This window comes from Eurytemora carolleeae, unplaced genomic scaffold (genome assembly GCF_000591075.1).
Source record: "Eurytemora carolleeae unplaced genomic scaffold, Eaff_2.0 scaffold455, whole genome shotgun sequence".
NCBI classification, from domain to species: Eukaryota; Metazoa; Arthropoda; class Copepoda; order Calanoida; family Temoridae; genus Eurytemora; species Eurytemora carolleeae.
Window position 1 is genome coordinate 1 of NW_019396342.1, and position 17,233 is coordinate 17,233.

Genomic DNA, 17,233 nt, shown 5'->3' on the forward strand with positions numbered 1-17,233 from the left:
CAGGAGTTTTTACATATATCTTTGCAGCCCGGAAAATATCTTTTGAGATAAAACAAGTTCGAAGGAAATCAAGTTAAATTTCGTTTTGATAGACGTTTGTTAAAAAATCCATTGCAATTCTACGAAATGATTGTATGTAAGAAGAATTGTACGAAATTAATCATTAAATAATGGGAAGAGGATCCAATTTCACAACCCCTCAAATATTGTGTATTTTCTAAATCTGTATTTTATTGGGTTTAAATTTCAAAATGTTGGTAATTCAATATTAATTGTTCGTACAAATTTAGCTTTTCAAATAATACACACGTATTACACAGTTTAAACATTATCTATTTAATCTGTATATATTTATAATCTCTGTTTTGGTGTCTGTCTGTTTGTTTGTCCGAGCATAACTAAGGAACCCATGGACTGATTTGCCTCAAATTTTGATTGGGTAACTCAGGAGACCCACGGACATTTTCTTAGCTTAGTTTTGAGATTCTAAGTTGAGAGGGTCGACTTTAAAAGCGAAAATTTAGTTTTCCGATAAAATCGTTTTAGTGCGGGTAAACGGTGGAAGTAACTTTAAGAAACCTTAGCAGCACTGGGTTTCCAACTTATTACATTATATAATTGATACATTAGAAAACTAAATTAAAAAATATCTTTTGATGGCTTTACATTGTTCTTCAAAGAAGAGAATGATTCAGCAGGGGCGTATTCAGACATTTTTCCAGGGGGGGTCTTACATTTTTTCCTTTTTCCTTATTGTGGGGGTTGGGGTGTGGGGGGGGGGATCTCAGTTCCCGTTGGGGTAAAAAAACAACCGCAGATCTCACTGAACCATAGCCCTCCTAAAGACTTCTCTCTGTCCACTAGGGTTAAGGATTAGTTTGTTTATGTTTTAAACTGGACTGGAGAAAATGAAATAATTCTTGTATACAAGCAAATACAAGTTTAGGAGAAAAACAAAGCAGTATTTTCAAAAAATAACATTTGAACGAAGACATAACTTAATTGAAATCGGTTCTTACAATGATTAAAAAAGACGACCTCAGAGTGGTCACTCAATTTCATGTTGTTTGGGACACCCTGTTCATTAAGACGTTTAAAAATATTACGTGACAAATGCAGTATTGGACTGTGCATTAATGTCTAGCAGAAATAAACTCTAAAAACTTTTTCTGAAACATTTATTATGTTTACGCAGAAAAAAACCAAAAAAAACTTTTGTTTTGAATATAGAAAACTCATACCTTCCAATGATTTTCTATTATATCCATGCAAAACGCAACTTAAAGTAATAATTTCTTGTAAACTTTATGTAGAAATTATAGGATAAATGTGAGATTTTAAAAAAAAAATATAAAATAAAGTTTTATAGATTATTCAACTTTTTTCACTGTCTTCATTACTTAAATTATATTTTAGGTTGTACCATTAACTGGTTTCAACCATGGCCAAAGGATGCTCTGGTATCTGTAGCAACTCACTTCCTTCAGTCCTTCAAGATTGCAGCGTCTACTCCGGAAATAAAGAAGAACTTGTATAAAACCATGGCTTCAGTCCAAGACAGTGTATCGGTGGCTTGTCAAAACTATTTCCAAAGGTTTAGACGATCAACTCATGTTACTCCTAAATCATTCCTGTCATTTATCAACAGCTATAAAGAGGTGTACTCTAGGAAAGAAACTGAAATCGGAGAAATGAGTTTGAGGATGAATTCGGGATTGGAAAAATTGCATGAAGCATCTAAATCTGTTGAGATTCTAAAGGAAGAATTAGCAATTATGGAAAAAGATCTCCAAGTTGCGAATCAAAAAGCTGAAAAGGTCCTAATTGAGGTAACTCAAAGGGCTAAAGAGTCCGAGATTATGAAAGATCAAGTGCAGAAAAGTAAAGATAAAGCTGAAAATATAGTTGAGGAAATCGAGATTGAGAAAAGTCATGCTGAAGAAAAGCTTGAAGCTGCTAGGCCTGCTCTAGAGGAAGCTGAAGAGGCTTTAAACACAATTAAACCTGCGAACATTGCAACAGTTAGAAAACTGGGAAGACCTCCTCATCTGATCATGAGAGTTATGGACTGCACAATGATTTTATTCAGATCTAAACTCCCCTTGATCTCTCCTGATCCTACAGTTCCCAGCCCTAAACCCAGCTGGTCTGAGGCCCTGAAAGTAATGTCTAGCACTGGATTTTTAAACCAGCTTTTAAACTTCCCCAAAGATACAATTAACGATGAGATGGTAGAGTTTCTTGAACCATATCTGACAATGGAGGATTACAACATGGCCACAGCCAAGAGGGTGTGTGGCGATGTTGCTGGTTTACTATGCTGGACAAAGGCAATGGCATTTTTCTTTGGTGTAAATAAAGAAGTTTTACCGCTGAAAATTAACCTGGCATTCCAAGAAGCTCGACTTAAAGCAGCAATGAAAGAGTTAGAACTAACGCAAAGAACTCTAACAAAGAAAGAGCGACAATTGAAAAAAGTGCAGCTGATGTACACGAATGCTGTTAAAGAAAAACAGAAATTAGCGAATGAAGCAGATATCTGCAGAAAGAAGATGTCAGCTGCCAGTACTCTTATTAATGGACTTGGAGGAGAAAAACAGAGATGGACGCATCAGAGCAAAGCATTTAAAGAACAACTAATCAAACTTATTGGAGATACTCTTCTAGCTTGTGGATTCCTCTCCTACTCCGGACCATTTAACCAAGAATTTAGAAATCAGCTAATGAATACATGGAAGGCACTTCTCAAGCACAAAACAATACCCTACACAAACAGCCTGAATGTTGTTAGTATGATAGTGGATGGAAATGAGACATCGGAATGGTCTCTGCAAGGGCTACCAAGTGATGAACTCTCCCTGCAAAATGCCGCAATTGTTACGAAGGCCCAGAGTTATCCTCTTCTCGTTGATCCCCAGGGCCAGGGTAAAATCTGGCTGAAAACTAAGGAACAGTATAATGATCTACAGGTGACTAATCTCAACCATAAATATTTCAGAACTCATCTTGAAGATTGTTTATCCTTGGGTAGACCTTTGCTTATAGAGGACATTGCTGAAGAGCTAGATCCAGTTTTGGATAATCTCCTGGAGAAGAACTTTATCAAACAAGGTAAAGCTCTTAAGGTTATGCTCGGAGACCGAGAAATGGATATTAATGATGGATTTTCCCTTTTTATCACAACCAAGATGGGTAATCCATCCTACAGCCCTGAGATCAGTGCCAGATGTGCAATCATTGATTTTACTGTAACCATGAAAGGTTTAGAAGATCAGTTACTGGGAAGAGTTATTCGGATGGAGAAATCAGATCTTGAGACAGAAAGAGTTCGTTTAGTTGAAGATGTACTTGAGAATAAGGCTACAATGAAGGAGCTGGAGGATAGCTTGCTGGAAAAACTAAATTCTGTCGAGGGATCAATTGTTGACGATGATGAACTTATTCAGGTTCTTCAAGAGACTAAAACCACGGCTGGAGATGTGAGCAAGAAGCTGCAGATCTCTGCTGAAACCGAGATTAAGATAAATGCTGCTCGTGAAGAATACAGATCTGTAGCTACTAGAGGCAGCATCTTATACTTCCTGATCGTAGAGTTAAGTAAGGTTAACGTCATGTATCAAACAGCGTTGAGACAATTTCTTGTTCTCTTCGACAATGCTGTCATTAAATCCAAACCGACTCATATCATAGATAAGAGAATCACAAATATACTCGACTTCTTGACCAAGTCGGTGTGGAAGTATACGAACCGAGGCCTGTACGAGCACCACAAGTTCTTGTTCACACTCCTGCTGGCCCTGAAGGTGGACCTCAACAACGGAAATATCTCTCACAGCGAGTTTCTCATCTTTCTCAAGGGTGGAGCTTCCTTGGATTTAAACTCGGTCAAGGTAAACAGGATGATGCGGCATGCTTGCATACATGGTCCAAAAAACATAGAATAACGACTTGAGACCAAGTTAAATATGTATACAGTAGCCGGCGTTTATATCAATACAATGAAGACAACTTTTAATCAATAATGCTTTGATTCCTGAAAAGGTTTTTCAAATTGCAAGTAAACAAAGAGAAGCTATTAATTGACATATTCACTTTGTTTACGTGTTTATGTGTCTCAAGCTGTTTGAAAGCTTTTTAGAAATCAAAATTGAAATAGAAAGTCGTCTTCAATGTATTGATATATACGACGACGACTGTAGTTAATTGCAAGGTTATTATAAAATGTGAATTGTTTTATTGTTCAACTTAAAATTAAAAATATAATTTTTTTGACAGAAAAAAAGCTTTGAGAGCTGTCTTCATTATCAGCATTATGTTGTTGACAACTATCGTTTAGGAGGGAAACAGGGGGGAGGAGGAGAGGGGGGTGATTGACGAGGCCCTTTTTTGACAGACAAATAAAGTTTCTCTGAAAATAAATAGACTTTTTGTTCTAATTTGTTGATGGATTGTTTGAGACTGTTTCATGTATCCTGGAGGGCAATTATTGGTAAACCTGGAGGGAAGAAAACTTTTAATAAGACACAAACTTCAAACAAGAATTCTCAACTTTTCATTATTCATTGTTTAACATTATTGGAGGAGGGGGAGGGGGGACTTAACTTTACAAAGTGGGTCGATCCTTCTTACAAAACTTTTTTTGAAATTATAAATTTCTCTTTTCAGAAATAAAAAGATCAATTTATCAGCTAAAATTATGTTCATTTCAAGCTTTAAAATTTTGGAGTTTATTTTTACAGTTAACAACATTTTCCTAGACTTTTTTGGACCAGTAGTATGTTTACAGTTTATATGTGTATATTTTTTGTATACATTAATCTATATTATAAGGCTCTTCGCGTAAAGCCGGCCAAACGGCTGGACCGATTGGGCTGAAATTATTTGTGGACACTCAGGGGTGGCCGGAGGGGTGTTTTAAGTTAAAAATTTCTGTATTTTTTCAAAATTTTTTTTTTAATTAAAAAAAAATTTCGAATTTTTTCCCACGGGCAACGCCGGGCCCTTCAGCTAGTATATAAATAAGTTAGCTATAGCTGGTTAAATAATATTTAAATACCAAGCCTGGGTAAACAGCGGGAATAACTATGAATATAAAAAATAGAAACTTGGGCAATGCCGGGAACTTTAGCTAGTCATTATTATGGGACCTAATTTTTGTTATATTTTTCAGCCTAAACCATTTCGTTGGATGCTGGACGTGATCTGGTTAAATCTTGTGGAGCTCAGCAAACTTGAAACATTCAATGCACTCTTAGATAAGGTATTTACAAAATTTAAATATTTCTCCTCAAGAGGAATCAATTCTGTAAGTTATATATGTACTCTTGGTTGTATCTTTACTCTAGGTTGTATCTATACTCTGGTTGTATCTATACTCTAGGTTGTATGTATACTCTAGGTTGTATCTATACTCTAGGTTGTATGTATCCTCTAGGTTGCATCTACACTCTTGGTTGTATCTATACTATAAGTTGTATATATACTCTATGTTGTATTCATACTATAAGTTGTATATATACTCTAGGTTGTATCTATACTCTTGGTTGTATATATACTCTAGGTTGTATCTGTACTATAGGATGTATCTATACTCTAGGTTGTATCTATACTATAGGTTGTATCTATACTATAGGTTGTATCTATACTATAAGTTGTATTTATACTCTATGTTGTATTCATACTATAAGTTGTATATATACTCTAGGTTGTATCTATACTGTTGGTTGTATCTATACTCTAGGTTGTATATATCCTCTAGGATGTATCTATACTATAAGTTGTATCTATTCTCTAGGATGTATCTATACTCTAAGTTGTATCTATAATCTTGGTTGTATCTATAATCTAGGTTGTATCTATACTCTAGGTTATATCTATACTATAGGTTGTATCTATACTCTAGGTTGTATCTTTACTCTATGTTGTATCTATACTCTAGGTTGTATCTGTACTCTATGTTGTATCTATACTCTATGTTGTATCTATACTCTAGGTTGTATCTCTACTCTAGGTTGTATCTGTACTCTAGGTTGTATCTCTACTCTAGGTTGTATCTATACTATAAGTTGTATCTGTACTCTAGGTTGTATCTATACCATAGGTTGTATCTATACTATAGGTTGCTATAGGTTGTATCTATACTTTTCATTGTATAAATCGAAATTGCTTTTCTTGCTAAATCTTGATTCTATTCCCTTTTCCCTGTTATTATAACATAACATATTAAAACATACAACATTATACACTTTTTGTGCTGGGTTGTTTACCCCCCCCCCCCTACGTTCCTTTCTTCTTATTTTCCTCTCCATTCTTCAATACCTATTCTTCTATCCACTCCTTTTCCTTCTCCTCCACCTCAAGTTGCTTTCTTCTTCTTTTCCTCTCTATTCTTCAATATCTTTACCTCTATCTACTCCTTTTCCTTCTCCTCCATCTCACGTTCCTTTCTTCTTATTTCCCTCTCTATTCTTCAATATCTTTACCTCTATCTACTCCTTTTCCTTCTCCTCCACCGTTGCTTTCTTCTTCTTTTCCTCTCTATTCTTCAATACCTTTACCTCTATCTACTCCTATACTCTAGGTTGTATCTATACTCTAGGTTGTATCTGTACTCTATGTTGTATCTGTACTCTAGGTTGTATCTACGGAGAAAGAATGGAAGTATTGGTGTGATACTGAGTCTCCTGAGGAGGAAGATATACCCTGTGGATACCAACAAAACCTTGATGTATTTAGGTAAACAAAACAATCTTGATGTATTTAGGTAAACAACACAACCTTGATGTATTTAGGTAAACAACACAACCTTGATGTATTTAGGTAAACAACAAAACCTTGATGTATTTAGGTAAACAACAAAACCTTGATGTATTTAGGTAAACAACAAAACCTTGATGTATTTAGGTAAACAACACATACAACGATACAAATCGTAGTTACGCCTACAGTCACTTTAAAAAGGACATCTTCAGATAAAGGTTATTGATCTGCTTCTCTGTATCGTATAAAATATAAATTGAATAGAATTAATAAAAGAATTGCTGTTTATGATTTTTCCATCGCAAAATCTTTTCTTAGAAAAATATATTTTCAGAATAATTCTAGACAAAGAAAAGAAACTGATTCAACCTTTCTTTCAAAAAAACATGCTTAATTTTTTTCAGAACAGAAACAAATAAGTTAAGGTCAGGGCGGATGATAGTTCTTTACCTGTGTGCTCAGTTAGCTGTACTGTACACTTACAACTGTTTACTAATATTGATATACTATAGGTTATAGGCCAGAATGAACTTATAATAAACAAATATGCAGTACGCTCTCGATATAGTTTATGGCCTATAAAATTAGTAAAGGATTAGCGTACATCATCACTCTGTACACTATAACCTCGTTGGTTAAGATACTTTAGTTGTTAACCGAAGCCCTTATTTCTCTTTCCAACAAAATTGGACTTTACTTACAGTTATTTATTATTATTATTATTTGTCTGATCAATTTTGAATTATACAAATATCAATGTCTATAATTTGGAAAATTGATAATTTTTTTTTGGTTTCTCTACAAAAGTCACTTGTGCATTTCTATTGAAGTAAACATTAAACATTTTGTTACGTGTATATAAAAACGACAATATCTTTTACATTATTGATCAGATAAAGGTATTGCCATCTTTGCATGGAGGGTCACTTGAAATTAGGCTTACAGTCCCTTTAAGATAGCATAATTCAAGTATATTTTTTCCAGGAAACTGTTGCTGATTAGATCCTGGTGTCCGGATAGAACACTGTCTCAGGTCATTTCAACGGATCTGATTTCTTGCCTCAAACTCTGATTTTATAATCCTTATATCTTTCAAACCTGATGGTGTAAACCTTTGATATTTTAAAGTTTTACTATTTTCTAGCAGAAATTATACATATTGAAGGACTAGGACATTGAATTGCAAAGATATAAGGATAAAAAAATGTGAGTAAATGGAAATTAATCAGTCCCTCTAGAATAATTCTAAATAATTAAAAGAAATTACATAATTACAGATTTTGAAGTGAATGCAGTGTAATTGAAACTGAATTTGTTACATACCTAACCAAAAACTTTAGTATACTACTTTTCTCTTAATAGAACTAGGATGTACATACATTGTAAATATTCCTTTATTTTTGAACTCTAAATTAATACAATTTCAAAGTTATTTGCTGTGTTTATACATTTGTAAGTTAATGTTCTCGGCATAAGTGTTTTACTAAGCATAACTGCATGTAATTCTTAAATTATTTAGTTTTCTCTAAGAGTAAAAAAGGAATTGAGTTTTTATAATCCCTATATCTCTGCAACCAAATCTTGTAGAATTTAGATATTTCAAACTACGATCAGATAATTTAATTTTGAAATCAATATTTTGCACCATCAAAATGCAAAGATATAGCGATTTGAAAATTTGAGATTCCAGCAAAAACTCTGTTTCTTTCCTACGTAGTTTTCAGAGATGAGCTCTTTTCTGGATATTATATTTCATTTCTTTCTGTAAAAATATATATTTGCTTCTAGGCTCGAAAGTATATTTTCGACTCCCTCGGAGCAGATTTCTTGGAGAACTCCGTCCTAGACTTAGAACAGATGCTGGACGAATCAGATAACAGGGTTCCGTTAATCTGTCTTCTCTCAACCGGATCAGATCCATCCGGGCAGATTGAGACTCTGGCCAAGCTCCGGGCTCAAGATTTCCGTTCTCTAGCGATGGGTCAGGGTCAGGAGGAGAGTGCAAGAAAAATGATCACAGAGGCCATTGTTAACGGTCACTGGTTGATGTTACAGAACTGTCATCTTTCTCTTGATTTCTGTGAGGAAATCATGCAAACTATGCTGGATACTGATGAGATGCATCCAACCTTCAGGCTCTGGTTGACTACGGAGGTGAACAAGAACTTCCCCATCGGACTACTCCAGATGTCCCTGAAGTTCACAAACGAACCACCACAGGGTATCCGAGCTAGCTTGAAGAGAACCTACTGTGATATCTCCCAGGATACCCTGGATTACTCCAACCACTCCGCCTGGCCTAACATGCTGTACGCTGTTGCGTTCCTCCACACTGTGGTTCAGGAGAGAAGAAAGTTTGGTCCTCTAGGTTGGAATATTCCATACGAATTCAACCGAGCTGATTTCAACGCCAGTACTCAGTTTATTATGAACCATTTGGACGACCTGGACGCAAAGCGGGGAATATCGTGGCAGACGGTTTGTTTTATGCTCGGAGAGGTTCAGTACGGAGGAAGGGTGACGGATGATTTTGATAAACGACTTCTCAACACCTTCACCACGGTCTGGTTCTCCGATAATATATTTAACGCTGGGTTCAAGTTCTACGAAGGATACTCCGTCCCAGAGTGTAAAACTATCGAGGAGTATAATGATTTTATAAACAACATGCCTCTACAGGATATACCAGAAGTGTTTGGTCTTCATTCTAATGCTGATATCTCATATCAGATAAACACGGCTAAAGGAAATTATCGTTTATTAGAGCCGACGATTCCAAATATATTTTAAATCTTATTTATTGTAATTTATGGGTTCTATGCATTATTTATTGTGCACGCTCATATTTAGAAACAAAAAAATGGAATTAAAAATTTAAGAATTAAAATAGAAACAAAAAAATAGAATTTATCCATTAAATCGTGTAATTTTAAGAGGTTTGATATTTACTTTTTTGTAGGGCTAAATTTGCTAAATTTCAAGCAAATCAAGTCTTTTATTTTTACAGATCCCAAATAAGAGATCTAAGCTTGAGTTTATATCAGAGCAATCAAGATTACTTTCAGGATTGTCCAAAATCTTCAAAGATGAGACTTTTGAGACGGAATTTATAAGTCTTTTTCTGGCATTAACTATCTCTTGATACTGTACAATTGTTTCTTTCTCTTTCGAATCATTGATTATCCTTTAAAGAATATATTAAAAGAGCAAAAAACCAAATTGAACTTTTGAATTTTCATTCTTAAAGAGTTTGAGGTCGGCAAGAGAGTCTCATCCTTTGAAGGTTTGCAGTTACTCTCACGATAAATAATATTAAATTAGAGAATTAATTCTTCTCAAACGATATTGGTTTGAAGGTATCCTGGATCATATCCTTAGTGTACAGCCTAAGGAGGGAGGAGGAGCAGCTAAGGGTGAAACTAGAGAAGCAGTTGTCAGCAAGATAGCTGAGGATATGCTTAGGAAGATGCCGAGGGATTATGTTCCTCATGAAGTTAAGGAGGCTCTGGTGAGGTTGGGAGGGATGCTTCCGATGAATATATTCTTGAGGCAGGAGATAGACAGGATGCAGAAGATATTGACGCTGGTGAGACGAACCTTGACAGATTTAAAGATGGCGCTGGAGGGAACTATTATTATGAGTGATGATCTTAAGGAGACCCTGGACAATATGTATGATGCGAGGTATGAATATTTTAAACCAAACCAAGTTCTTTTTAGATTTATTTTTTAAAAGAAATCGATCATTTTTCTAATACATTGACAACTCGCCTCAAACTCTAATTTTCTAACCTAAAGCCGTAGACCTTAGAATTCTGTTAGATTAAGGTGCCAGCTTGTGAAATATTAAATGTTGGCAAAGCTTTAGGTTCTAGAAAATCTTAGAGTTCGCGGAGATTAATCAGTTACTATTGTAAGATGCTATAACACTAGACTACCCATGGCTAGATGCATTAATTTATTTCAATTTGAATTCAATCGCGTTTTTGGTCTAAAATTCAAAAATCTTTAAACCTATAAAGTTTTGTTTTAATTTCCAATTCATGCGCCTGAAGAAAAAAGTGTATTTTTTTTGTTAACTCCGGGTCAAATTGAAAGCTTGCTGGGACAAGGACTCATGTCTACAGATAACATATTTACAACTAACTGGTCCCTTTAAACCTGTGACAGATCAAGGATTCACAACGGTACCCTTTAAACCTTGACTGATCAAGGATTCACAACGGTACCCTTTAAACCTTGGACTGCTCAAGGATTCACAACGGTACCCTTTAAACCTATGACTGATCAAGGATTCACAACGGTACCCTTTAAACCTGTGACAGATCAAGGATTCACAACGGTACCCTTTAAACCTTGGACTGATAAAGGATTCACAACGGTACCCTTTAAACCTGTGACCGATCAAGGATTCACAACGGTACCCTTTAAACCTTTGACTGATAAAGGATTCACAACTGTACCCTTTAAACCTTTGACTGATAAAGGATTCACAACGGTACCCTTTAAACCTTTGACTGATCAAGGATTCACAACGGTACCCTTTAAACCTTTGACTGATAAAGGATTTACAACGGTACCCTATAAACCTTTGACTGATCAAGGATTCACAACGGTACCCTTTAAACTTTGGACTGATCAAGGATTCACAACGGTACCCTTTAAACCTTTGACTGATAAAGGATTCACAACGGTACCCTTTAAACATTGGACTGATAAAGGATTCACAACGGTACCCTTGAAACCTTGGACTGATAAAGGATTCACAACGGTACCCTTTAAACCTTGGACTGATAAAGGATTCACAACGGTACCCTTGAAACCTTTGACTGATCAGGATTCACAACGGTACCCTTTAAACCTTGGACTGATCAAGGATTCACAACTGTACCCTTTAAACCTTGGACTGATAAAGGATTCACAACGGTACCCTTTAAACCTATGACTGATCAAGGATTCACAACGGTACCCTTTAAACTTTGGACTGATCAAGGATTCACAACGGTACTCTTTAAACTTTGGACTCATCAAGGTTAACAGACTTTCCGGATTGTAAACTTTGTTTGTAAGCTGTTTTATATTTAAGGAATATTAATATTTTACTTCTAGAAGTGGCAGAACTTAAATATTCATATTCAAATTTTTAAAAACCGTGCTGCAACATATTAGTACATAATACAATACGCTTGTGTTTACTCAAATTTTCCACATCATGTAAGAGATACATACATAGATCTCTGTCCTCGATAATCTTTTAAAGGTTTAAAGGGTTTCGTTGTGAATCATGTCCCTCTTAAAATAAAAGGTCACTTGAAATTATCCGGACAGTCCCTTTAACAATAAAGCATGCAGGGTTATTGCTAAAGTTTTCTTCAAGATGCATCATTCTTCAACTTCAACAATCAACGTAAATCTTTACCTAGCAAATTGAACTTGTTTTTACTGTTTTTGCAGAAAAGTATCAACTTAATTGGAGTTTTTCGTGATGTAGGAATGTATTTTCTTCTTTATATCATGAAAAAAGCAAATCGCCGGAAAAAGAGTATTTTACCCAAACATAAACGTTATAACGTAATAAAATATTTATTCTCCAGCCTATTATTTTTTTTATTGTTGTTTGCTATCCTTTCTAGCTTTCAACCATTGTTTTCAACATATTAATATTTAGATTTATAAATGAACGGAATATTTGGTTCAATCTCTAATTTTCTAACCCGTCCATATATCTTATTCAAACTTTTACTATTTGATCTCGCAGGATTCATAGTTATAATATTAAAGGCTACGACATTCGAGACCAGATTTAATGAATATCGAAAAAAATAAATTAACCAAAAAACAAGATATTTACAGAATTCCATTATCAGTAGGTTAAGAAAACGACATTTTATTAATTCTGTCGAACTCTGCAAAGTTCTGGGCTAAACTGTACTTGAATTGCTATTAATTAAATCAAGCCCCAGGTGGACGTTAAAAAATCAGGAATATCAAATTCCAGTTTGAGGCGAGTAACCATAGATAAAAATAGATTGCGCATAAGACGACATTTTTCATCTTGAAAGATATAAATGTACAGAGATGTTATAAAGATATTCTTATTATATAGATTAACTAGTCGGTTGTGAATATTGGCTGTTCTTATGTCATTGAGTACTTGTGGTGTACATGAGTTCTGTAGAGAGAAATTTATGTTAGTTTAGTCCTTCTCATGTCCTTCTTCAGTTCTTGTCAATATGATATATTGCTCAGTGAAATATTGCTGTTCAAATATTTCCATTCCCGAAATTATTTTACACTCGATTATGAAATCCATTAAAACACCAAACCACCCCGCTTATCATTGAAATACATGCTTTGAACCCTAGAAGTATGAGTTCGCGGACTGTACAATTCTTGGTGATTTTGCGTACATAACAGGGAACAGGAATATAGGGAAAGGAAATGGCGCTGGTCCGGCAAGAGAAAGCCAGTCGCACTGCTTTGCAGACCAGTACAGTAAACACACAAACACTCTTCTGGTACAGACACACAACATGACTACAGTCAAGGAAATTGTAGAACAATGTCGTCGATTATAAGTAAACTTGAATAACGAGTAGTTTATTGTAAACTTTGATCAAATTATATTCTTTGCATGAAAATTTGGCTTTACAGTGTTGACTTAAATATTTAAATAATATATTACATGTATATTAAACTTATTTCTAAGTAAACAATTAACAATAAACAAATGTACACTCCTAGACTGTACAAATACCGAGATTCTTACGTACTGTATAAACCTACAGTACACACCTTCGGTACTTTAAACTGACACACACTCTTTTGGTACAGACACACACACATGACGCTTCCGCCCCCTGGTACATAAGCCATCTATGTTTATTTATTTATCTATGCGAGTAACCAGTTCAATTATATGTAAACTTAACTCCTCAGGGTTCCGGAGAAATGGAAAAAGATTTCGTGGCGTTCTTCAACTCTAGGATTCTGGTATACTGAGCTACTGGAGAGAGACGGACAGTTTAAACGATGGTGCTTCCACGGCAGACCAAAGGAAAATATCTAATTCTAGGATTTTAGCTTTTTCTTTTATAAAAGATCTTTTTCATAGCTTAGGAAGGAATGGAAAACTTGATCTTAATTTTTATTACTTTTTTCTTAGCAATATTTTATTTCATTTTATTTCCGATTTTTGTTCGGAATTACTGATTTACATTTTTCATATAGTTTGTATGAAAGTTATATTCAAGTTTCTAGTTTTACTTTTAAGTTTAGATATTTTTTCTATTCTTCTTTATTTATGGAGACCGCTGTCGACGGGGGCGTACAATGGAGTGGGAGGGGGGGGGGGCAACTTGGCAACGGGATCAATTTCATTTTCTGCCAACGGGTTCTAAAGGGGCAAAAACAAAATTTGTGTTTTGTGCAATTTTTGCCTCCTTTTCCGGATTAAATCCATTATGTGCCCCTGGCCCACACATATATCTTTGGTTTCTAAATTGAAATTGGAAGAATTTTGTAAAATTGAAGTTATCTATTTTCATTTATACTTTGTTATATTTCCTTCTCCGAAAGGGATTGGAAATAAAAGATTTATTTTTGATTTGTAGAAACTAATAGGATTTACTCTTTATTATAAATGTTTCCAATTCAAGTTTTGCTAAAGTTTTCTATATCAGAGGGAGAACCAACATGAAGGGGTCTCAAACTAGAAAAAACGAAACTGTGTTATGATTCTCAAAGAAAATAGTATAAAAACATTACACCACACTTAAATAAAAGGATATATGAGAAACCATGATTAGATAATGATACGATTGCTATTGGTTTTATGTTTATCTTATGTTCTGCGAGTATTTCATTAAAAATGAAAAGTTTTTATAAATTAACTTTTATATTGGGATCTTTTTGAACTTTTAGCTTAGTTCTTAAAGTTTGCACATTTTATTGAGTAAAACTAAGGCAGCAAATAGCTGAAACTATTCCGCATTCTCCGCATATGATTAAAAGGGAGTGTTATAATTTCAAGTAACCCCACATTACAATGTAATTCCTTTTAATCCTTTTAATCTGATCTTATTGTAGCAATAAATCCTCCATTCAAATATACAGAAAAACCACTATCAAAATTAAACCAATTTTTCGAAGAGAAATTTTGGATATCACGTACAAAGCTTTGTTGTGAATAATGGAAAGTCTTAAAGCAAAAGAATAAATTAGAGATTGGTTCCAGGTGTTCTGGGTGACCGGGTTTTTTAACCCGCAAGGGTTCCTAACAGCTATGAGACAGGAGGTGACCAGGGCCCACAAGGGTTGGGCCCTAGACTCAGTTATTTGTCAGAATCTCGTGACAAGGTAGGAGAATATTAAATATAGGATGAGACTTTTTTATTGTAGCTTTAAACCTGATGCTTTCATTGCAAAATTATTTGGCACACATTATATACCATGCATAAATCCATTTTATTTTAAAAAGTTAAAGTCAATTTTAGTTAAGATTTATTTAATTATTGATTTTTAAGGCGAAAGTTGTATCTATGTATATTTATACTTGATTTGAGATATAAAACCTCTTTTTATCTTTTTAAAACACCTTAAAAAACTTAGGTTATGAGATCATGTTTATTATACCATCATATCGGGTTATATTGCCTTGTCTGACTGTTTGTACAAATAAACGCCAAAACGGCTAAAACGATTGGGCCAATTTTTTGTGGCAACTCACAGGGAAGGTTAAAATTTGAAAAAGTTTGTGTAGAAAAAATTTTGACATTTATCATTTTTGAAAAATTAAAAAAGGGGTGTGTGTCCTAAACGGGCTTAAAGCCTAGTATCATTATATGGGAATTTTATTAAAATCTTTTTAGTTTAATATTAAGCGGAAATCTCGAAAGGAGTAAATTAAAATTGATTTAACAAAAAATAATTTTAAAATGATTGACTGATTTTTATAGGTTTGCGAAAGAGGATATCCACGATTCCCCCCCTGAAGGTGTATACGTGCATGGTTTGTTCCTGGAGGGTGCAAGCCTGGATAGAAAAACAGGAAAACTCGTTGAATCTAGACCTAAGGTTCTCTACGAGCAGATGCCAGTTATTTATATCTACGCTATAAATACTACTGCAGGTACCAAGATATGGCGAATTCAATCGTATTAAAGTATTAGTTGGGCCTTATTTTTAAAAGGAGAGGAAGTCTCATACAATTTCCCATGGAGGGGTCGTCCCCCAACTTTCACATGCACGCGACTTAAGGGAGAAATTACACACTTTGCCTTAAAGGGAGTGTTCGCGAAAAATGAAAGGGGGTATAGGCTTGATGCGATAAAAAGCGCTTTTGATCGCTACTAATCTTACTTCTATCAGTTGCGTCTATAAGGAGAAAATTGTTAAAGACGTCTCATACCGAATAACATGGCGTCCTTTCATTTTTCGCGAACACTCCCTTTAAAGAATTTCTTAGTTTAATTTATAGATAACTTCTCTGTATAAATCTGAATTTTATTTATAATTTAAAATTTTCAATATTTTAGGAAAGGACAGTAAGCTGTATGAGTGTCCTATATATAGGAAACCTGGACGAACTGAACTTAACTATATCGGGTCAATAGATTTCGAGTCAGATATTGGACCCAGGCATTGGGTTATGCGGGGGGTTGCACTACTTTGCGACATCAAATAATGGATTCAAACTCAACTAAATTCTATTTTTTTAAAGTCTATGCTAGCCCCAGCCAGTTTGGTTCATTTGTTTGGCCAGCTAGCTATCTATAGCTAACATGTGTACAGCCAGTTTAGTTCAACTGTTTGGCCAGCTATCTATAGCTAACATGTATACAGCCAGTTTGGTCCAACTGTTTGGCCAGTTATCTATAGCTAACATGTATACAGCCAGTTTGGTCCAACTGTTTGGCCAGCTATCTATAGCTAACATGTATACAGCCAGTTTGGTCCAACTGTTTGGCCAGCAATCTATAGCTAACATGTATACAGCCAGTTTGGTCCAACTGTTTGGCCAGCTATCTATGGCTACCATGTATATACATATGAGCGAAGAAAAGCTTCAATTCAATGTAAAATGATAAATCGTGGAATTAAAGGAGTTCCAGGTCATTATTAGAGTCTCATAATTTATGGGTAAGTCTGTTTCAAAGAATATTACTCTTACTAAGAAATGAATTATTCTTATGCATTTATTCAAATATATCCAGCACTATTATTATGAAAACGTTTTATCCCCTAAAGATGTTTTTATATGAATTATTAATGTTGAAATATATTCACATTTTATAATTGCTTTCCTCATGTTACTATATCACGTCAAACTAAAGTAAATTATTGAAGATTTGTTAAAAAAGACCAAAAATGTTTTGAATTTTTGTTATGCAACCAAAGCTGAAAACTTTAGAATGTGATATCCTTAATCCCGATCTGTTGACTTTTCTGGAGATTAAATTCATGTGGAGAACAA

The 17,233-nt window shown here is 34.6% G+C and overlaps 1 protein-coding gene across 1 annotated transcript; it reads left to right on the forward strand.

Annotated features, from left to right (window-relative positions):
* Nucleotides 1–1,369: 1,369 nt before the first annotated feature.
* LOC111701326 (dynein heavy chain 5, axonemal) lies at nucleotides 1,370–17,055 on the forward strand (the record flags this gene model as incomplete). Its single annotated transcript, XM_023472567.1, has 10 exons — nucleotides 1,370–3,890; nucleotides 5,171–5,260; nucleotides 6,635–6,735; nucleotides 7,744–7,792; nucleotides 8,548–9,505; nucleotides 10,116–10,443; nucleotides 13,699–13,816; nucleotides 14,996–15,117; nucleotides 15,717–15,889; nucleotides 16,296–17,055. Coding segments are annotated over 10 exons (4,609 nt in total), but the record flags the coding sequence as incomplete, so codon positions are not given.
* Between the last annotated feature and the right edge of the window lie 178 nt (nucleotides 17,056–17,233).